Here is a 23068-nt window from a genome sequence, read left to right as displayed (position 1 = left end):
AAGCCATCATGTGCAGCACAATTCTACCAATTATAAAGTCAAGGCTCTTAAAAAACAATTTGCATTTACAGAGCACTTTTCATGACCTCAGGGCATTCAAAAGCACTGAAATCCTTATCATGCCTATGGTTCCTCCAGACCTAACTATTCCAAAGGTTTCCTACCCAATCTCCCACCTTATACCCTATGTAAAATAAAGTCAAGGCTCTTAAAAAACAATTTGCATATATAGAGCACTTTTCATGACCTCAGGGCATTCACAAGCACTGAAATCCTTATCATGCCTATGGTTCCTCCAGACCTAACTATTCCAAAGGTTTCCTACCCAATCTCCCACCTTACACCCTATGTAAAATAAGTTACACTTATATAATGCCTTTCATTACCTTAAGACACCCCAAACCAATTTACATGTACTATAAATGAAGTGCTCCTGAAATGTACTTATTGTTGTAACATAAGAATCATTGTAACTAATTAGGGCACAGGAAGGTCCCACAAACAACAACATGATAGTAGCCAGATCATCTGTTTTTTTTTTCCCCCAGTGATGTTGATTGAGGGATAAACACTGGCTGGAATGTCAGGAATAACTCATCTTTTCTTTAAATTCATGCCATGGGATCTTTTGCGCCCACCCGAGAGAGAAAACAGAACCTCTGCTTAACATCTCATTTGAAAGATGGCACTTCTGATGCTGCAGAACTCCTTCAGTGCTCCATTGGGAGCGTCAGCCTGGAATTTTGAGTCAGTTGTGGGTTCAAGCACCACAACGGCGCGAGTGCTAACAACTGATCCACGGCTGACACTCAAGCATAAACTTGAACTCATCCAAAGTTCTGCAGCCCACATCCTAACCCACATTCAGTCCCAGTGACCTTCACCCATGCTCAATGGCCTATACTGACTCCTGGTCCAGCAATGCCTCAACTTAAAAAAATCACCCCCATTTCAAATCTCTCTTTGGCTTTGCCCCATCCCTATCTTAGTAACCTCATACAGCCCTACACTACTCCAGAGATCTCTGCAGCATGCCTATAGTTCTGGCCTCTTGCACATCTCCAATTTTCATTGCTCCACCCTCGACAACCATGGCTTCAGCTGCCTAGGCCCGTGATCCTCTCCACTTCTCTAGCTCCCCTCCAGCGACAGTGAAGGAATGGCAATATGTTTCCAAGTCAGGATGGTGAGTGACTTGGAGGGGGAACTTCTAGGTGGTGGTGTTCCCATCTATCTGCTGCCCTTGTCCTTCTAGATGGCAATTGTCGTGGGTTTGGAAGGTGCTGTCTAAGGAGCCTTGGTGAATTCCTGAAGTGCATCTTGTAGATGGTACACATTGCTGCTGCTGTGAGTCGGTGGTGGAGGGAGTGAATGTTTGTGGATGTGGTGCCAAACAAGTGGACTGCCTTGTCCTGGACGGTGTCCAGCTTCTTCAGTGTTGTGGAAGCTGCATTCATCCAGGCAAGTGGGGAGTATTCCATCACACTCCTGACTTGTGCCTTGTAGATGGTGGACAGGCTTTGAGAAGTAAGGTGGTGAGTTACTCGTCACACAATTCTTAGCCTCTGACCTACTCTTGCAACCACAGTATTTAAATGGCTAGTCCAGTTCAGTTTCTGGTCATTGGTAACCCCCAGGATGTTGATGGTGGGGGGTTCAGTGATGGTAATGCCATTCAACATCAAGGGGCGATGGTTGGATTCTCTCTTGTTGGAGATGGTCATTGCCTGACATTTGTGGTGCAAATGTTATTTGCCACTTGTAAGCCCAAGCCTGGATGTTGTCCAGGTCTTGCTGCATTTAGACATGGACTGCTTCAGTTTCTGAGGAGTCGTGAATGGTGCTGAACATTGTGCAATCATCAGCAAACATCCCCACTTCTGACCTTATGATGGAAGGAAGATCATTGATGAAGCAGCTGAAGATGGTTGGGCCCAGGATTCAGCTCTCAAGGGTTCACTTCTGATCTTGTCCCTTCCCAGCCTGGAAACTTTAAATTCCAGAGCAATTGATCATGGTGCAACTTTTTCTGGAGACTTCGGCCTCTGTCTAACACTAGGCAAATCTTCCTGCCTCTTTTTAACCCAAGATTGGTCATTCTGATCCGAGCTCCTACACACATTCCTATGCAGTGAATCAAACCGCCTTGCTACCTATAACTTCTCTCTCTCAGGCCATGGGAGACTAACCTAGAGTGAAACGTTTCAGGGATATCTTAGAAAACCTTTCTCCCTCAAAGCCATGCCAATCTGAGTTACATGGACTTTGTATGCAGGTAGAAATGATTAGCTATCCCCTGAGACCCAAGCTCTCTCTTTCATCTTGGAAGTAAGTGGACAGTTTAAAGCACAACTATTTACAGCCTGACATTGTCAACACTCTTTTCTGGAACTTAACAGACTCTTTACTTTATCCACTATTAGCACACAAGTTGCTGCCATTGTCTCCAGAGTGTAAAACACCTTGCATCTTATTCCCAGTAAAACAACCTGGGCCTCTTTAGTCTCGAACACCCAGGCTTGCTGTCAGGCAGATTTCAGAACAGGTCACAAGACCTCCTTCATTTTACCTTAAGTGAAAGACACGGTCCCAAAACACAAATTGTAAACCTCATCATTATAATGGCTTAAAATCTGCATACAATATAATTTATTCTAATCTCATGACAACAATCCTGTGTTTGTTATTTCTTTGAAATACACCTGCAACCTGGAGAAAGTCACAAATGTACCTTGCGCAGCCTAAATTTGTTCTTTTGCCTTGGAGCAAGTAGTAAAAGAGAGAAAGGTAAGTCAAAGAGAATAACTGTCCATTGTATGTGGCAAACAAGGAAAAAGTTACCTTATACATGTATACCAACACTAACCAGCTCGGTGTGCCATCACCTTAAATTCCATCACAACTATATACTCAAAATGCTTGGCTGCCATTAAATCATAGACAAGCTAAAACATCACCGACCCAACAGTAAAAGCAAAACTTTCAATGATTGAATTCCCCTCCCAAATTGCTTGCTTCGGCTGAACCCAACAGAGCATTCCAAGAATTAAACATCTGGAATGGTTTACCCACTACCAGTGCCACTTATTTTGACCTCTATAAACAGCACCTACTTTTATTGAAACCCTAAGTACATTCTAGGATTGATTTTCCAATATCCATGTACTGAGCACCAGCCTAACAAGCCCACTTATTCTTACCCAATATCTTTTCCATCTTCCACTGGTTCTTTAGTCCCTCAAAAAAAACATTATATTTAAAAAACAAAAAAAACATAATATTTAAAAAAAAACATAAATCCCTTAAAGGTTTTATCTCAATCTATATTAGCAATCTCCTGCAGCCCTACCTCTCAGCTGCACCTTTTCAGTCTCTTAATTTTAGACTCTTGTGCACAAATCCCTCCTACCCCTCTACCAATGGCGGCACAGCCTACAGTCAGTTTGGTCCTTCGCTCTGGAACTCTCTCCTTGAACCACTCTTCCCCACCTGCAAATATTGCTCCAGATTTGAGTTCACACTACTCAGCATCAATTTCTCCTTTGTGGAGAACCTCATGATGTTTGCTTGCAAGTACAAGCTATCGCCGCGTCATTGCAGCTCCATATCTAAATGTCAGTGGTCTGTATGCAAAACAGTTGCATCCCATTTAACTTCTCTTGAGCAATTTAAACAGAATAAGCATGAAAAGGTACTTGCAAAACTGATCAAAACATAGATACCAATTAAGTTCACCCCTTTCCTATTATTCATCTGCTCTGTCTATAAGCAGATGTGAAGCTGCCTTGCACTGAAGACAGGAAGAATATTTTACATAGTGCAGGTGCGTTTTCTGTTGAGATGCAGGCACACAGTAGGTTGAACAGATAACATAAAGCACAGATAAAATGGTGCACATGTTTAATCTAGCCTAGGTAAAAGTGGGTCTAACTTTAATTTTAATGTGAGATTTATTCCAGAATGTGCACCACAAATATGAAAACACAAATGTATGTGCACAATATTTTTACAGAAGCCAAAAATGTTTGATTTTAAATAGTGATGAACAAAATACAATTATTACTACTACTTGGCTCAACTTCTTTTCTAAAATATAACAATGCCTACAATCCGTTGTAACTTTGCAAATATTTAGAACATTGAGGTGACAGAAAAATCAGCTCTCTACGTTTTTCACACGTTTATATATTGAAAGGAAACATTTAGGCTCACCCAATTAATTTAAGGGTAAGCACTCAGTGTTAAGATCATAACTTAACCTTACTTACCCTGTCTCGCCCTATAGGAAGAGGCATTGCTGTATAGAGGTTCTTCCTTCCATCAAACACAGGTTTCCGATCACCAAAAATCTGATTTTTAAAATGTTGAACCATGTGTTCAACAATTTCCCTGAAAAGTAAAATGATTATTTTACTTCTGCAGCTGACTCAATAAAGGCATCTTTTATCCAAGCATTCAAAAGAAATGCCCTAAGTTGGTTTAAAATCACTCCAATTGCACAAATTCTTAATCTTATTCAAAACGTTTTCCAATTCATACTTTTCTTGAAATACAATGAAATCGCAGTTAAGAAACTGTAGCATGTTTTAGAATCATGTATACAGAATCTTTCTACATTGTTAAAGCATCACAAAGCAACTTCACACAATGAATTATTATTGGAAAATAGTGACTAATACAAGCAAACCATTGGTTCTTAGTCACAGGTGCCCAAATTTAAGCTTTGCTCCCATCAGTTCAGAATGTTGAAACAAACTATAAGATTTTAGCTCAAAGCTTCAAATATTGGTGAATTTATTTGAAGCTCACAAACAATGTTAATACTTAGGCAATTTGTGCAGTTATAAACTAACATTATTTACGAACAAAATATGCAGTTGCACCAGTTTCAGGTTAGCGTTTTATGGCTTATTATATAAAATCCTAAACGTAGAATTTTTCTGATGTTCTATACTGAACCTAATAATACAGGTGTTATTTTTGAAAACTAAATTTGAACAATTTAAATTTGGGGCAAAAATGGAATTACTTAAATGGGGAAGATGTCTCATGATCATCTCTATTCACAGGAGTGAGCCTAACGATAGCGAAATATAAAACTGATACCAAAATTTGGACCTTGCCAGTAGCGTGCCATATCACAAGATACCCTGATGTTCAAGCTATGTATTGTCACTGCAGCTTCTTTGATCCTCAATTCTATGTGGCTAAGTTGGACTCGCATGAGCTACTGTAGCCCCTTCCACTAACTCATTATGACTTCCATGTTCTAACCAAAGAATTTAAGCTTAAAAAGTGTGCGATGATCATAGTCTAATTTCAATGCACATTCAGAATATTTCTCGTCTATCACGCATGTTGAGTTTGCCAGTTTAATCATATTCAGTTTATTTTCATTGTAAGCGGTTCAGTATCTGTATTCTTTTCCTTTCTTGTTAATTATTTTCTACATTGACTATAACGGATCAATGTGCCATAGCATTGCACATATGAAGTTATGACCAAGTTCAGCCTTTGAGCAAAATGGGGCGAGTGGGTGGTGGTGGTGGTGGGTGGGGATCAAGGAACCAGGTTACACAGACTCAATTCAAATATTATCTTAAAAGTCAAACATTCCGGGAGGAAAGGAATGCTTGTATGTGCTGGGTGTTGCATATTTCCAGTGAGAGGAAAGATCATATCTCAGCAACAGCGAACTTCAACAGGCTACACGTTCCATTCAAGGAGAGCTTTCCAGAAAACAGAATTATTTAATCAAATTTATTGTTCGACGTTTAGTACTTCCTCCCTTTTGGTGGTTTTGGATTGGCACAATTGAACGTGAGATTAACATGGCACATGCATTGGGAATTAGGGTCATGCAAGGTCCAGACTTTCTGACTGTGTAAGAAAGAAACTGAGAATATTTAGGATCAAATCACTTAACACTTATCATTCAAGTTTGATATGGCAAGGATTTATGCCTAAAGAATGTGGTATGGTAAGGGTGTTGACACAAGGACAGCATGGATGAAAGGCGGATGGGCAGGGAAGGACTGAAATAAAAGATATATATTTATAACAGTGAAGAAGAAACTTTGAAAGAATCAAAAGTTAAAACTAAACCATATAAAAAAAATAAGGAAAGGAATAAAAACTGACAGCAAAAATTTACTCAAAAGGAGAATAAGATGACTTTGTAGCCACTCCGAACATCCTCACTGTTTCAGAGGAGCAATAAAAATGCTCAGAGACTGGGTAGAAAACAGCACAAGCCACCAGAACATGTAATTATAATACTTTATATCTTTTCAACAGTACTCGAAATCTAATCTCACTGGCAATTACTTTCACTTTCCTCTACAAGTGTTTATCCACTGCAACACAAGACTAATGAAAATGATTACATTCAAGCACCAGGCCACAATTCGCGGAAGCCATTGTACAGTTCCAGACTTCCTTGCCCCCCCCAGCCTTAACCACAATGTGAATAATTCCCACTCAAACACATTCTGATTTGCAAACACCACCACCACCCCACCCAACTCATCACCAGGGGCTGCAGGCTTTAGCTAATTGACAAAAGAACCAGAGAAGAAATAAGATTTTGCAAGTCTCCCTATGTAAACTTATGTTATTCCTCAAATAACCCCTACTCCAGCCATTCTTTCTCCCAACATTATCCCTTTCCTTCCATTGAATCCAGACCTCAGTGCCACCAGTACTTCAGCTCCTGCACCCAACACCAACTTTACAGATCGCATATTCCTTTCTTCTAGTCCTAGGCATACTAAGGAATGAAATAATTTTTCACTTCAACTGGTTCACTGACTAAATTTATGGGGGATCCTCTAATCAGTTTTTTTTAAACATTAAGACCCTGAATTATTAAGACACTTATGATTCACAAGAACTTAAGCAGCAGAAATTTCCCATTTCAGACATGTTTGATACTACAAAAAGAAAAATTATTTCACACTACCTGTTTACTCTTCTTGGGCATTTATCTGGTTTTATGTCTATATCATAATGGTAGATTTCAATTTTTGGAATGTCCACCTCAAAGAAGTTGGCCTGTAGCTTGATTGGTCGACCCATAGTGCCAAAATCAGGTCTCACAGGTGGTTTGAAAGTCGACAGTGTCTGCACTGGCGGCGCTGGGGAAGGCAGATCTAGAAGAGAAAAGCATTTGCACGAGAATTAAAAACAGATTGTGCATATAAAATCATAACTACAGTTATTCCAATATTTCTAGCATTTACAGAAAGACACTCAAAATCTGAAGGATTCTTACCAAGTCAATAACTGTGAGCAAGCTAGACAGTTCCTATAATGTGTGTGCCTTCATAGAGTCATACAGCATAGAGTGAGGCCCATTCCGCCCACTGGTCCCTGTGCCAGCTCTTTGCAAGAACTAACTAAATTAGTCCCATTTCCTTGCTCTTTTCCCACAGCCTCGCAAGTTTATCTTTTTCAAATATATGTCCAATTTACTTCTGAATTTACTACTGAGTCTGCTTCTAGACAGTGCACTCCAAATCATGTAAACATCTCATCTCCTCTTTGGTTCTTTCGTCAATTATCCAGAATCTGCAGCTCCTGCCAGTGAAAACAGTTTTTCCTCATTTACTCAAAATCCTTCATAATTTTAAACATCTAAAATGTTAGTTTTCATTTGATGTCCTCTGTTCTAAGGAGTACAATGCCAATTGCTCTAGTCTCTCATTCCTACTATTCATCTCTGCATCCTCTCCAAGACCTTGGCATCCATAAAACAATGTTCACAATTGGACAATATTCCAGCTGGGGTCTAACAAGTGTTTTATAAAAGTTTAGTATTCCTTGCTTCCATTTATAAAACCACAGATCCCATATGCTCCAACAACTTTATCAACCTGTTATTCTGCTATCTTCAAGGATTTGTATGCATAAACCCCCAGGAGTTTTGGGAGTATGCAAACATCTAGTAAACCAAATTATGATCACATTTTAAATTTGAATTATTAGCAATCAAACCAGGTCTATCACTAGCATTAACGTACTGATACAATTACGTTAGCCACTGACAACGTGTGTGTTTCATTGTTGCCCATTATCAAAGTGTTTCAATGTGTGAAGTTAGTGTGTTTCCTTATCCTTTGAGTAGCTTGTCCCAATTTAAATGATTCTAGCGGCAAGCTTTTTATGAATTTAAAAATAAAGATGTACCACCACAAACTTACCCCTGAGATTTAAAACATTATGTCTGTCACACAATATCACATGCACAAAAATTAGATATAGATGAAGGAAAAACAATATGTAGTTATTTAAGTCTCTTTCCTAACAGGCCTGTAGTTTCTTAGATGAATTAATGTTTTGGCTGGAATGGAGGTCTTGTAAAGCAGAGGATTCTCAGAAAGCTGTGAGGCTTCCTGTGGTTTAATTGCCAGGGCAGTCAGCTCTCAGGTGAACTTGAAGATTGAACACTTTCAAGGCAAAGCTGTTTTACCTTGACTGCATAGTTGGCTTGCAGCTGGTTCGATGGCTTTTTAGATGCACCTCTCATCATGTTTCTTGTCTTTTAAAAATAACAGCAAAAGCTGTTCAGAACAGGTAGCGAACATGGCTGTCTTAATAATATGACTAGTTACAGGTCCAAAGTCCTTCTTCCAAACAGATATGTTGGACTGATATACACCATGTGTTGTAGTCTCTCACAGAGTTTTTGAGACAGTAACGGTTTTATAATTGAATCACCTCATTCAATTTAAATTACCCTTTTGAATGCCTTTTCTGAAGAATGTCAGACAACAGCCTGGACAGGTCCCTGGTCCTCTGGAGATAACGATTGTTTCAATCCACAGAAGAAATACGGCGATCCTCAAATAGGCATCTTTTTGCAGCCTTGTCTAATTTTACTTCAAGGTATAACTTTTAAAAATTGTAATATCTTCATGCCAGTAGCATGCCTGACACACTTCTTGTGCAATTCTAACTCATCACCTTCAATTATTTCCGCCACCATCACCAGATCTATAAAAAATATTCCTCACCACCAGATTTGGAGGATCTTGCAAAAGCACACCCTGATGCGACTCCTACAGTGCCTTTTGGTGTCTCCAAAGCATATAGCAGCACTGGGATCACTGCTGCCCAGTAAACCAAGACCTTAGTCTTGGGTTTTAGATCCTGGTCCTCAAATACTCTTTTCCCTAGTTGGCACACTGGAGGTGATGATGAATTTTGTAGTCTACATCTGACTTTGTCACAAGGCAGCTCCCAAGATACGGAAATATTTTCCAGGATCTTGCCATTGACCTTAATCAACCGGGGGGAAGTGTTGTGCCATAGGAGCTGGTTAGAAGAGAGTTTTAGTCATCCAGATGTTTATTGAAATGCCTTTTTTCTCATGTTTGGGAGGAGTCATTGACAATGACCTGGAGCTCATTTTCTGAGTGATAACACACACAAGCATCATCTGCATACTGAAGTTTAATGACCGAGGTCAGAGTGAGTTTGGATTTGGATTGAAGGCAGAATAGGTTGAACAGTTTCCCGTCTGTCCTGTGGATACCTCCACAGCTGTGAGTAGTTGGTTGGAGTTGATGTGTAGTACCACAGTAAGGAAGATGGAGAAAAAGACTAGTGCGATGGAAAAGCCTTGTCTGACCCCAGTCTTCACCAAGATAGGGTCTGTGGTGGTTCCACCAGGGAGGATCACAGCTTGCATGACACTATGCAGTAGATGAAGCTTGGTGACAAATTTCTGAGGGCAGCCGAATTTGAGGAGGATACTCCATTAGCCAGATGATAGAGTCAAAGGCTTTTGCAAGGTCGAAAAGGCCATGTACTCTTCCTTGCATTTTTCTAGAATTTACTATGCTGTGAAGATCATGTGGCAAGAAAAGCAGTCCAACAGTAGCAGCACCCTCTTCCAAGCTAACATGCTGAGGATCGAGGCACTAATCATTCAAAACCTCCTCTGCTGGGCAGGACATCATCCACATGCTTGACACCAGACTCCCGAAGCAACCGTTCTAGTCAGAACTCAGTCACGGCAGAAGGCTCCCAGGAGGATAGGAGAAACACTTTAGAGATGTACTCAAAGCATCGCTGAAGCGATCAAACATCCCTGCTCACTCACATGAGTCCTTGGCTTATGACTGACTGAAATGGAGTAAGTTAATTCAGGAAGACACCAAACATATTGAGAGACTTCACCTGGAGCATACAGAGGCAAAGTGAAGGTGTTGGAGAAAGTGTACAAATCTCTAAACACATCATCTGTCCAACCCTTCAAGCAACATCTGCCTGACACGTGACAGAGTCTGAAGGTCGCTCACTGGACTTATAAACCATCTCAGAATTTATTGAATCAGAGTGGAAGCAAGTCATCCTTGATCCTGAGAGTGCCCAAGAAGGAACAGCAATATTTATCTTTAACTCAGCTCCAAACGGTCTCCTTGAACACAAGGAATCAGGAGAATAAAATCTGTAATCTGACTATGTTGCTGTGGCTTTTCTGCAGGTAAAGTGAATATAATATGAAAAAGTAATACTAATCATTGCACTATACATAAAACCTGGTTTTATAAATGTCTAGAATTTGTTTACATAAAAGAATTTCAAACTTACCATTATTCCTGGCTATTATAATAAATGAATGTGTTTTTTTGTCAAAAATAATACTTACCAACTGTTAAAGATGATGCACACATATGAAAGCAGCACAGCATAAAGAACAAAAACACACCAGAATAAAAATATGCATCATGCAGTGAGTGCTCTCCATGTAATAGTGACTATCTACTTCAACAACAACTCTTCACTAGTCCTTATCTAACTTAAAAGGCATGCTCCTCCGAGCAAAACCTTGCCTTATATACAATGATAAACAAACTAGCGAGTCTAATCAAGCAAGCTAAGGAACCAAGCTGGTGTAAACTTATCATGGGGCTGTTTGCACCACCACGTACAAGACCCTGGGCCATTAACCTATTTTTATGTTCCCTTCCTCAATCTCACCAAGCTTTGCACAATCCTGTATTCTTTCATCCATCTATATATCAAAAGGCAGACTATTCCCATGCCCCTTCTCTTGGGATATTCACAGAGGGGTACAAAAGGGAAATCTTGAATATTCACTCCCTACACATCCGTTTAAGGAAGTAGTTGGCCTCTGCTCACCAACTCTCCACAATGAGATGGAAATAACTGAAGTAAATCAACAGCATAAACTAGCATTACAGAAATGGTTCTATCATGTGATGTTTTATTAGTGGAGTGGGATCCACCCCATTTAACCTGCAAGACACATTTCAAGGCAGCAGATAACAATAGAAAAACAACTGTTGAAGTTCAATCTTTTGTGCACAAAGTACAGTACTTTAAAAAGGTGAAAACTATAACATTTATATTTGACCACAAATACGCAATGATGGCTTTGGGTGGGTGGATTCAAATGGGCTAGAAATGCAAAAATAGCATCCCTGGAATGCAAGAACTGACTGAGTAGTCAAACCTTCCTGCGGTCAGAAAAAAAGTGATGGCATACATTTGCCACTGCCTCCTCCAGAAGACAAGCGAAACACCACTTCAGGTACTTCACCACTCCTGCAATGCCATTGGTGCCACATTTACATCAGTGCTACCAGAAATGCAGATCAAGCACAATATGAGTCAAATAAACAGCACTGTAAAATCCACAGTTTCAGGCAGGAACACCTCATTAGCATTTCCATACAACACTAAGATTGGTATTATTCAGTGCACAACATTGCAAGGGAAACATCTATATACGCTGAGAAATGCTCAAGGACTTTTAAAGTTCCCGAGCAATTTCATATTGATACCACAAATCTACAGCAGCATGGTACAAAATGTAATGGATTATTTAGTTGGTAGTTCATAATGAAACCAGTGAAAGTAGGCGTGGGGTTCGGAAATTAAACTATCCTAGCTAACACAACACATGCTGCTACTTGGCATATCAACATGCAATAAACTGTATACGTACAGTTCTTCCATAGCAAAAGATGTTTTCAAGTTCTAATTTTAGTAGTGGTACAAGTAATTAAGAAAAACAATAATAAAATGAAACCAATAAAAACATTTGTCAGGCATAAAAAGATTCTATTAGAACATGCTTTTTCAATTACATTTCAAAACTATATGTTCAAAGTAAAAATAGGAATGCAGGAAACAGACTGCAGATCCATTAACTTCCGTAAAGACAAAAATTATTTTAACATTTTTGGTAGACGTATTTCAACTTTGAGCGATAGCTGACCGAAGCAATAATCTCTCTCTTATTTTCAGATACTGATGAAATCACTTCATATGTTTTGTAGTTTTAGCTTTATTTGTGTGTCAAGCATAATCAAAACTTACACTGCAAGCAATTAAATGCTGTAACTAAATAATTGAAATAATTTTCCTATATATTTCCAAATTCAAAATGATTTTTAATAACCTGAGCTTTATATATAAAACGTTTCAAAATACATTTGATAACTGTTAATCTATAAATAAATGGTTGAAAAAAAGCTGGTTAGGGAAAAATTAAAATGAAGTCCTGTCAGCGTGAATGGGCAAATGGTTGCACAAACTAACAGCTTTGATATCTGATTTACAGCAGCTTCCAGGACGAAATGTCATAGAAATTAAATGAACACGGCCAAGTCTAACAAATGGAGTGATTAAAATTTATACTAAAAGAAATGAAGTTTCTGCTCATTTAAAAAAAATTATTCCATTTCTGAAAAAGGTGGATTAACCCTTTGTGAGCTGTTTCCAGTTCCCTTTTTCTCCAGTAGTTTACCAAGACTGCAGTTAATTGCTAGAACTGGACTACACTGACTCAGTCGCAGAAAGTTTAAAAAACACAGGTTTCAAAAGATAGGAGATGTGGTCTGCCTACAGGCAAAAATGCTGTTTCCATAGGAAAAAAATGTTCAAAAGGCATTTGATGAGCTAGCTTTAAAAAGAAGCTGGTATCAAACGGAGTGGTGCTGGGGTATAGTGCTTGGACCTGGTGTTTCTTTAACCATATAAGTTACATGGATTCAGAAGCAAGTGCAAATATGCTAAATTTATGAGCAGCACTAAAGTGGGGAAGCAATAGCGACAGCTGATGTGGTCATTCTAAGGTAGGGTTTAAATCAGTATGCAATTGGAGAGAGAAATGGAAATTTAAGTTTAGTACTGATTAATGAATGGTATATATTGGACAGAAAATGAGAGAAATAGATTTAGTTATGAGAATAGAATTAACAAGAAAAATTGCCTTGAAGTGATAATAGATCCATGGTTTTCAATGTTTAGAAAATGTGGATGTTACTAAAAAATCAAATAGAATTCATGGTTTCTGCACAAAACAGTAGTGCAAATCTGTAGGGGTAGTGGGGAGGTTTTATAAAGTATTATTCAGACTGTATTAGCCTTAAATTGAGTTCTTCACTGGAGGGGGTGCAGAGAAGGTTCACCAGGATGTTGCCTGGGATGAAACATTTAAGTTATGAAGAGAGGTTGGATAGACTTGGGTGGTTTTCATTGGAGCAGAGAAGACTGAGGGGGCGACCTGATCGAGGTGTACAAGATTATGAGGGGCATGGACAGGGTGGATAGGGAGCAGCTGTTCCCCTTAGTTGAAGGGTCAGTCACAAGGGGACATAAGTTCAAGCTGAGGGGCAGGAGGTTTGGGGGTGGGGTGGGGGGGTGCGGGATGAGGGGGAAAACTTTATTACCCAGAGGGTGGTGACAGTTTGGAATGCGCTGCCTGGGAGGGTGGTGGAGATGGGTTGCCTCACATCCTTTAAAAAGTACCTGGATGAGCACTTGGCATGTCATAACATTCAAGGCCAAGTGCTGGTAAATGGGGTTAGGTAGGTAGGTCAGGTGTTTCTCACGTGTTGGTGCAGACTCGATGGGCCGAAGGGCCTCTTCTGCACTGTGAGATTCTGTGAACATAAGAAATTGGAGTAGGCAATCTGGCCATTCAAGCCTGCTCCACTATTCAATGCAATCATAGCTGATCTGCTACTGCCACTCCACCTTTCCATATTGTTCTCATATCCATGTATTCCCTTGGTATCTAAAAATCTGATATCAGTCTCCAATACTCCTTCATGTTAAATACCACTTGGAAGAAGCACTGAAGGTAGGAAGACCACCAACGCTTGGTGGGGAACTTCAACGTCAATGACCAAGAATGGCTCAGTAGCACCAACTAGCCAAGTCCTGAAGGACATAACTGGCAGATTGAGCCTGCGGCAGTCGTAAAACCAACATGAGGGAGGAATCTACCTAATCTCATCCTTACCAATATACCGGCGGCAGATACAACTTTCCATGGACACTATTAGTAGGAGTGACCACTGTATAGTCCTTGTGAAGACAGTCCAGTTTTCACACTGGGGATACTATTCATCATGTTATGTGGCACTACCAACATGCTGTGGATAGATTCAGTAAAGATCTAACAGCTTAAAACTGGGGCTATGAGGCACTATGGGTCATCATCAACAGCAGAAATGTGCTCTACCATAACCCATACTCTTACAGCATGCCTCTCATTTGACCATTAGCAGCAAGCCAAGGCACCAATCCTGAGCAGTGTAGGAGAGCATTCCTGAAGCACCACCAAGTATACCTGAGATGTACCAACCTGGTGAAGCTACAACACAGGGCTACAAACTTTCTAACAATGGAGGTAGCATGCTAGAGACAGAGCAATCAACAAATTAGATAATAACTCTGACAATCCTACCACATCCATTCATGAATGGTGGTAGACAATTAACCAAAATCAGAAAGCAGAGGCTCCACGAATGACCCCATCCTAAATGATGGCACAGCCCAGCGCGTCAGTGCAAAAGGCAAGTCTGATGCATTTGCAACCATCTTCAGCTGGAAGTGCAGAGTGGATGATCCATTTCAGCCTCCTCCCAAGGTCCCCAGCATCTCAGGTGCCAGGCACTGGACAATTCGATTTGCTCCATCTGTTATCAAGAAATAGCTGAAGGCACTGCATACAGCAAAGGCTGTGGGTGGTCACCGACAACATCCTGGCTGCAGTACTGAAGATTTGTGCTCCAAAACTAGCCACACCCCAGCCAAGCTGTCCAGTACAGTAACGCCACCAGTATCTACCCAACACGGAGAATTGCCCAGTTATGGTCTGTCCACAAAATCTAATCCAGCAATTACCACCCCATCAGTATCCCTCAATCCTCAGCAAAGTGATGAAAGAGATCATCAACAATGCTATCGGGTGGCACTTACTCACCAACGCTCAGTTTGGGTTCCGCCAGGACCACTTGGCTCCAGACCTCATTATAGCCTCCCCATCTAAGAGGCATCAATGTGGCCAGAAGCATCTGCTTGTTTTATGTTAATTGCCTGACCTGAGATTCAAGGTCAAGCTCTCATGTCACAAGTGGCACAATTCTAGCACCACCATATTAGCAGCAAGCTAGCCAGGAATTTAACCCTTAAAAATACTGTTACAGCTTTTTATGGTTTGTAGCAGTTTGGAAATCATGATTGGAGGGAAGAGAAAGAAACTCAAGTGGTATTATTTCAGAATACACAATCAGAATTCAAGATAGAAACCTCACAATCATCTAACCATCCAGGTTAGCACAAGGTTATGACAAGGATTTCAGTGAAGTCTAATGGTGTGCTTTCACATAGCAGCACTTTTAAACACTCATCCTGACAATAGGTTTTGTAATTCCAATTATGGTTTACGACTGGAGAAAGGTTTTTGAGTTATCCACCGTTTGTCAAAGCAGCTGTAGTGCTGGTCTTGGTGGGAGTGATGAAAGGTGATGAATAGTAATGCACATTGCTTTTAAAATGCAATTTTTAAATGTTGCACATTGGTGCTAAAGGAGCCCAATCACTGGACTGGCAAGGCTTCAGGTGTGCATTCCTCCTTTTAAAAACAGCTCATTTTCAACAGGGTTAACACAATAGCAAAGAATACAAAATATTCCGGTCTAATTCTTTTGTTTTTACAGTTGTCTCAAGTGCCCATTAAAAGCAAATCATTTGTAATTACAGGATTCCATTGATAAATAGAGATTACAAGACCATAAGATTGAGGATGGGAAGAATTTGAGGGCAAGGTGATAAAAGAAAATGGGAGAAAATTGAGGGCAAGGTGATAAAAGAAAATATGCTAATAAGCAGGTTAAGGATTGCTGTGATTGAAGAAATATTTCAAAAATTCAAAGAAAACCGTAATCATACAAACATACGAATGAGGAGTAGGGCACTCAGCTCCTCAAGCCTGCTCTGTCATTCATAGCTGATCTAATTTTAACCTCAACTCCACATTCTTGCCTACCCACAATAACCTTTCACCCCCTTGCTCATCAAGAATCTATCTACTTCTGCCTTGAAGATGTTCTAAGACTCTGCCTCAACCACCTTTTGAGGAAGAGAAATCCAAAGTCTCTCAACCCTCAAAAATCTTTTTGTCACTTGTCTTAAATGAGTGACCCCTTATTTTTAAACAGTGACCCCTAGTTCTATGTTCTCCCATAAGAGGAAACATCTTCTCCCCATCCACCCCGTCAAAACCACTCAGGATCCTTTATGTTTCAATCAAGTTGCCTCTTACTCTTCTAAACTCCAGCAATTACAAGCGTAGTCTGTCCAACCTTTCCAGGTATAAGTCTGGTAAACCTTCTATGAACTGCTTCCAATGCATTTACATCCTTCCTTAAATAAGGTGACTAATACAGTACTAATATAGTACTCCAAATGTGGTTTTACCACTGCCCTATACAACAGAATCATAACCTTCCTACTTTTGTGTTCAATTCCCCTCACAATAAACGATAACATTCTATTTGCTTTCTTAATTACTTGCTGTACTTACGTATCAGCCTTTTGTGATTCATGCACTAGGGCACCCAATCTCTCTGCATCTCAGAGCTCTCTAATCTCTCACCATTTAGATAAGGTGTTTCTCTTTTAATCTTCCTGTCAAAATGGACAATTTCACATTTTCCCACATTAGCCTCCTTACATCCCCTTCACAACTTACTTTCCTAACTATCTTTGTGTCATGGAGCAAATTTGGCTACCATCCCTTCAATACCTTCATCCAAGTCACTTATATAAATTGCAAACAGTTGAGATACCAGCACTGATCCCTGTGGAACACACTCGTTACATCTTGCCAACCTGAAAAAGACCCATTTATGCCTACTCTCTGCTTGTTTAGCCAGTCAATCTTCTATCCACGCCAATATGTTACATCTATACCACAAGCTTTTATTTTCCGCAATAACCTTTGATGTGGCACTTCATCAAATGCCTTCTGGAAATCTAAGTACAGTCCATCAGCCTTTCCCCTTTATCCACAGCATATGTTACTTCCTCAGAGAACTCCAATAAGTTGATTAAACATGATTTCCCTTTCACAAAACCATGTTGACTCTGCCTGATAACCTTGAGCTTATCCAAATGTCCTGCTATAATTTATTTCGTGGTGACCATGAAACAAGCCATTGATGATTGCACTAATGTCCTTTAGGAAAGAAAGTCTGCCATCCTTACGTGGTTTGACCTACATGTGGCTCCATACCCAGAGTGATGTGGTTGACTCTTAATGCCCTCTTCAATGGTATGGCAAGCCATTCAGTTCAAGGGCAATTAAGGATGGGCAACAAATGCTGGCCTTGCCAGTGGCGCCCACAGCCCATGAAAAAATAAAAGTGGCACCTTATCAAATGCCTTCTGAAAATCTAAGTACAATGTATCCACTGGTTCCCCTTTATCCACAACACCTGCTACTTCTTCAAAGAACTCCAATGATTTCCCATTCTCAAAACCATTGAGTCTGCCTGATTGCCTTGAATTTTTTTAAGTGCACTGCTATAACGTAAAATAGCAAATAGCAAATATAACTCCTTTATTCAAAAAAGGAGGGAGACAAAGGAAATTATATGCCAGGTAGCTTAACATCTGTTAAAAGAAAACTGTTAGGAGCTATTATTAAATAAAGGAGTTATATTTGCTATTTTCCAATCTAATGGAACCTTCCCTGAATCTAGTGAATTTTAGAAAATTAAAACCAACAGGTCAACATCTCACTAGCCACTTCTTTCAAGAGCCTAAAATGAAATCCATCAGGACCTGGAGAGTAGCAAGTTGTTTGATTGTAATTTTTTGAGCTCCTCCCTCCCTTCAATTCCAGAATTACAGCTATTTCTGGGATGTTACTTGTATCCTTTATAGTGAAGACCAATACAAAATACCGGTTCAATTCATCTGCCATCTCCTTATTTCCCATTATCAATTCCCCAAACTCACTTCCTTTGAACCAACATTCACTTTGTTAACTGTTTTTTAAAAATATCTATAGAAACTCTTACTATCTGTCTTTATATTTCTAGCTACTTTCTCATATACTATAATTTTTCCCTCCTTATTAGTCATTCTTTGCTTTTTATTATATTCTGTCCAATTTTCTGACCTTCCATCCATCTTTGCCCAATTATATGCTTTTTCTTTGAGTTTGATACTACCTTTAACTTTTTTAGTTAACCACGGATGTTGGGTCCTCCCCTTGGAATTTTTCTTTCTCATTGGAATGTATCTATTCTTTGTGTTCCGAAATATCCCCTTAAATGCCTGCCACTGCATCTCTTTTAACCTATCCTATGGAATGTAGTGGTACTGTCACTGGACCCAGGGTAATGCTTTGGGGACCAGGGTTCGAATCCCACCATGGCAAGTGGTAAAATTTGAATTCAATAAAAAATCTGGAATTAAAAGTCTAATGATGACCACAAAACCATTGTCGGGAAGGAAACCTGCCTCACCTAGTCTGGCCTACATGTGACTCTGGGCCCACAGCAATGTGGGCCACACACCAACAATGTGGTTGACTCTTAAATGCCCTCTGAGCAATTAGGGAAGAGCAATAAATGCTGACTTAGCCAGCGACACCCATGTCCCATGAATGAATTTTTAAAGTCCCTTAACCTAATTTGCCAGTTCATTTTAGCTCATAACTGCCTTTAAGTTTAAAATACTCACTTGGACCCACTCTTCTCTCCCTCAAACTGAATGTAAAATTCAATCATATGTGATCACTACTACCTAATAATGCCTTCACTAAGAGGCCATTAATTAATCCCAATTCATTGCACGATGCTAGGCCCAAAATAGCCTGCTCCCTGGTTGACTCCAGAATATGCTAATCCAAGAAGTTATCCCATAAACATCCTATGAATTTGTCATCTATGTGACCTTTGCTTATCTGATTTTTATAGTCTATGTGTGAATTAAAATTCACCATAATAATTGCTGTACCTTTCTGACAAGCTCCCACTATTTCTTCTTTTATACCCCCTGTCCTACCGTGTGATTAGAGGTCCTGTACACCATTTCAACAAGTGACTTCTTGCCTTTATTATTCCTTATCTCTACCCAAACCGCTTCTATTTCCTGGTTTCCTGAACTTCGATTGTCCCTCCCTATTGTGCTAATACCATCATTAATTAACAGAGCCACCCCTCCATATTTTCCTAGCTTCCTGTCCTTCCTTTCCTAGCTTCCTGTCCTTCCTAAATGTCATGTACTCTTCAATATTCAGGTCCCAATCTATGCCTTTTCTCTGTAATGGCTATTAGTGCAAATAGATACTAATAAGTACGATCTACCAGTTCATCTATTTTGTTTCAAAAGCTACAGGAATTCAGGTTCAGAGCCTTAAGCTTTAATCCTTTTATTATTTTTGTAACCTCTAGCCTCACCTGTTTATTTACTCTTAATATTTGTACTCACTGTACCCTCCATCCCTTCCTGTCACAGTCTGTTTATCATTTCCCATATTAATGCCTTCTTTTCTTACCTCGATCTACTCTTTGATATATCAGTTCTTCCCACATTTGGTCCCTTGCCCTCCACTATTTAGTTTAAAACCCTCTCTACTTTCCTAATTATGCAGTTTGCAAGAACACTAGTCCCAGCATGGTTCAGGTGAAGACTGTCCTAACAGTACGGCCCCCATCTTACCCAGTACTGGTGCCAGTGCCCCACAAACTGGAACCCACTTCTCCCACACCAGTCTCTGAGCCAGGCATTCATCTAATCTTATTTGTCCTATGCCAATTTGCACGTGGCTCAGGGAATAATCAAGAGATTACCACCTTTAAGGTCTGCTTCTTAATCTGGTGCCTAACTCCACGTACTGGTTATGCAGAACTTCTTTCCTTGTTCTGCCTATGTCATTGGTACTTACTTGGACCACAACTACTGGATCCTCCCCCTCCCACTGCAAGCTCCCCTCCAGCCCTGAGTAGATATCCAGAACCCCAGCACCGGGCAGGTAACACAGCCTTCTGGACTCGCTCTTTGCTGCAGAGAACAGTGTCAATCCCCCTCATTATACTGTCCCCAAGTACCACTCCATTCCTTTCAGTTTCCCTCTGCTGAATGGTTTCCTGTACCATGGCCAGTCTGCTCATCCACCTTGCAGACCTCGCTTTCATCCACACAGGTAAAGTATTTATATTAAAAAAGAATTGCTAAAAGATCAATCCACTAAGATGATCATCCATTTATGGACGGTCAAAATATGGCATAAATATTTAAAAAGTACTTCACATCAGTCTTTACTAAAGAGAGGGATAGCTAAGAGGAGGTGAATACTGAACTGCTTGAGAGCAAGGTGGATTAACTGAAAGGAAAATCTTAACTAATTTAGTCAGGCCAAATGAAAGATTGAATCTCAGGTCAATGGAATACATCCTGCAATCCTGAGCACTGGAAATGATATTTCAGGACTCTTTTGAATGCAGATACATGCCAGAGGACTGGAGATTGGTCAAGTTGGTACCAACTTCCAAAAGGTGAAGCAAAAAAATCGGAGTAATTACAGGTCAGTTTATTTATTACATTGTCTGGATGAAATTTTAGAGTTTTCATTTAAAGGATGAAATGACGACATATTTATATGTAAATTATTAGAACTTGCCAGGATTTCAAAAGGGACAATCTGGTTAACAAACCTCAATTTTTTTTGAGGTGGTAACAGGCATGGTGGGTGGGGATCTGCAACGAAAGGTAATTTTAGTAAGACCTTTGACAATGTTCTAAACAGGTCAAGATTAAACATATGGAATTAAACTAGTAGAAATGTAGATTATAAATTGGTTAGGAAAGAGGAAAAGGGGAGAAGTTCAACCTTCTCTTCAGTATGCTTAAAAGTGGGTAGTGATGTCCAACAAGGTTTAGTTCTGAGATTACTACTATTCACAGTATATATGAATGGCTGGCTATATGCCTACAGGGAGTGGTATCAAAAACTACAGATGATACCACAACAGTAGGTATAGTTCATCTGTTGCAAGGAGAGCTGCAAGTGGATAATGAGATATTGATAAATGGGGTAAAAATGTGGCAGATGGAATTCAACATGCGTAATTGCAAGATGACACATTTGTGAAAAAAAAAAGAATTATACCCTGAATAGAAGTGGATTTGCTGGGGAGGATGAAAGAACAGAGGGAAGGGGTTTTGAATATAAAAGCCAAGGAGCGGTGCAAATAAACCCCAGTTAGAATACTGTGTGCAATTCTGGAGACCAGGCTATATCGAAAGGTCAGAGACTTTAAAGAGAGTACAACACTGGTTCAGTAGGATGCTGCCTAGTAATCATGAAATACAATTATATTTAAAAAGAGTGCAAACTTGGGGCATCTTTCATCGGAACAGCAGATTACAGGGCGAGTGACTAAAATTATTAAGGACAGGACAGGGTAGGAGCATAAGAATTGGGGTAGGCCATTTAGTTCCTTGGGCTTGGTCCACCATTCAATGAGATCATAGCTGATCTGCTACCCAACTCCATATGCCTCCCTTTGCCCCATATCCCTAAATACCTTTGGTTAACAAAATCCATCAATCTCAGATTTAAATTTAGCAATTGGCACCCCATCAATTGCCAGTTGTGAAAGAGAGTTCCAAAATTCAATCTTTTGAGTGTAGAAGCATTTCATAATTAACTCCTGAAAGGTCTGGCTATAATGTTTAAATTATGGAATGAAAACAGAAAATGTTGGAAAAACTCAGCCGGTCTGACAGCTTCTGTGGAGAGAGAAACAGAGTTAACGTTTCGAGTCTGCATGACTTCTTCAGAACTAAAGAAAAGTAAAAATATGATGAAATTTACACTGTTTAGGTGGATGGAGCAGATGGAGCTGGATACAGAGCCAGCAATAGGTGGGGGCAAAGGAGAGAGTGACAAAGGTGTCATGGACACAAGACAAAAGCAGTGTTAATGGTAACGTTAAAGACTGAAGGTGGTGCTAGTAGTGGCATAAAGGTAAAATGGCAGAACAAGGGACAGCACTCTCTGAAAGTAAAACAAAAACAAGTGACAGATGGCTCTGGGGGGGTTTGAGGAAAAATGATTTAAAAATGAACAATAAATAAAAAAATAAAATAAAAGTTAAAGAAATAAATAAAAATTGGATTTAAAAAAGGGTCAAGAGGGAGGACAGAGTTTATGGTCTGAAATTGTTGAACTCGACGTTAAGTCCGAAGGATGTAAGATGCCTAATCAAAAGACGAGGTGCTGCTCCTCCAGCTTACGCTGGGCTTCACTGAAACACTGCAGCAGGCCGAGGATAGACATGTCGGTAGGATGGTGTGTTGAAATGGCAAGCGACAGGAAGGTGTGGGTGACGCTTGCAGAGTGGCCCCACTGTGACTCTTCAAAAAGCAGAAATACTTTACCTTTGTTCCCCTTTATATCTTTAAAAACTTTGATCAAATTGTCCCATAATTTTCTAAATTCCAAAGAATACTACCCTAGTTTGTGTAATCTCTCCACATAATTTAAGCTTTGGCACTCAAGCATCATTCTGATAAATTTACACTGCAATCCCTCCAAGGTCAATACATCCTTCCTAAAGTGTGGAGCCGAGAACTGCTTACAGTTCTCCAGGTGTGGTCTAACCAAGCCTTTGCATGACTGAGACAGTATTTGCAACCTTTTGTATTCTAATCCTCTAGATATAAAAGCCAGCATTCCATTAGCCTTTTTGATTTTATGTTCATGACAGTTTAATGATATATGTAC

At 39.8% G+C, this 23068-nt stretch overlaps 1 protein-coding gene across 2 annotated transcripts in view; it reads right to left on the bottom strand.

The window, feature by feature from the left end:
• The window catches only part of LOC121278681 (protein argonaute-2), a 74852-nt gene that overhangs the window by 46013 nt on the left and 5771 nt on the right, over nucleotides 1–23068 (bottom strand). Inside the window, exons 1-3 of one of the 2 annotated variants that reach the window (XM_041189019.1) lie at nucleotides 10655–10744; nucleotides 6962–7151; nucleotides 4269–4389 (exon numbers count right to left, since the gene is read on the bottom strand). In XM_041189019.1, the coding sequence (XP_041044953.1) occupies nucleotides 4269–4389; nucleotides 6962–7151; nucleotides 10655–10697 (354 nt within the window). In that variant the 5' untranslated portion in view covers nucleotides 10698–10744. Of the gene's footprint in view, nucleotides 1–4268; nucleotides 4390–6961; nucleotides 7152–10654; nucleotides 10745–23068 lie in introns of those variants that run through there. The other variant, XM_041189020.1, reaches the window with a different exon arrangement.

This window comes from Carcharodon carcharias, chromosome 6 (genome assembly GCF_017639515.1).
Source record: "Carcharodon carcharias isolate sCarCar2 chromosome 6, sCarCar2.pri, whole genome shotgun sequence".
Classification (NCBI taxonomy): domain Eukaryota; kingdom Metazoa; phylum Chordata; class Chondrichthyes; order Lamniformes; family Lamnidae; genus Carcharodon; species Carcharodon carcharias.
Note: the sequence above shows the minus strand (reverse complement) of the source record. Positions and strands in the feature narration are given on the sequence as shown.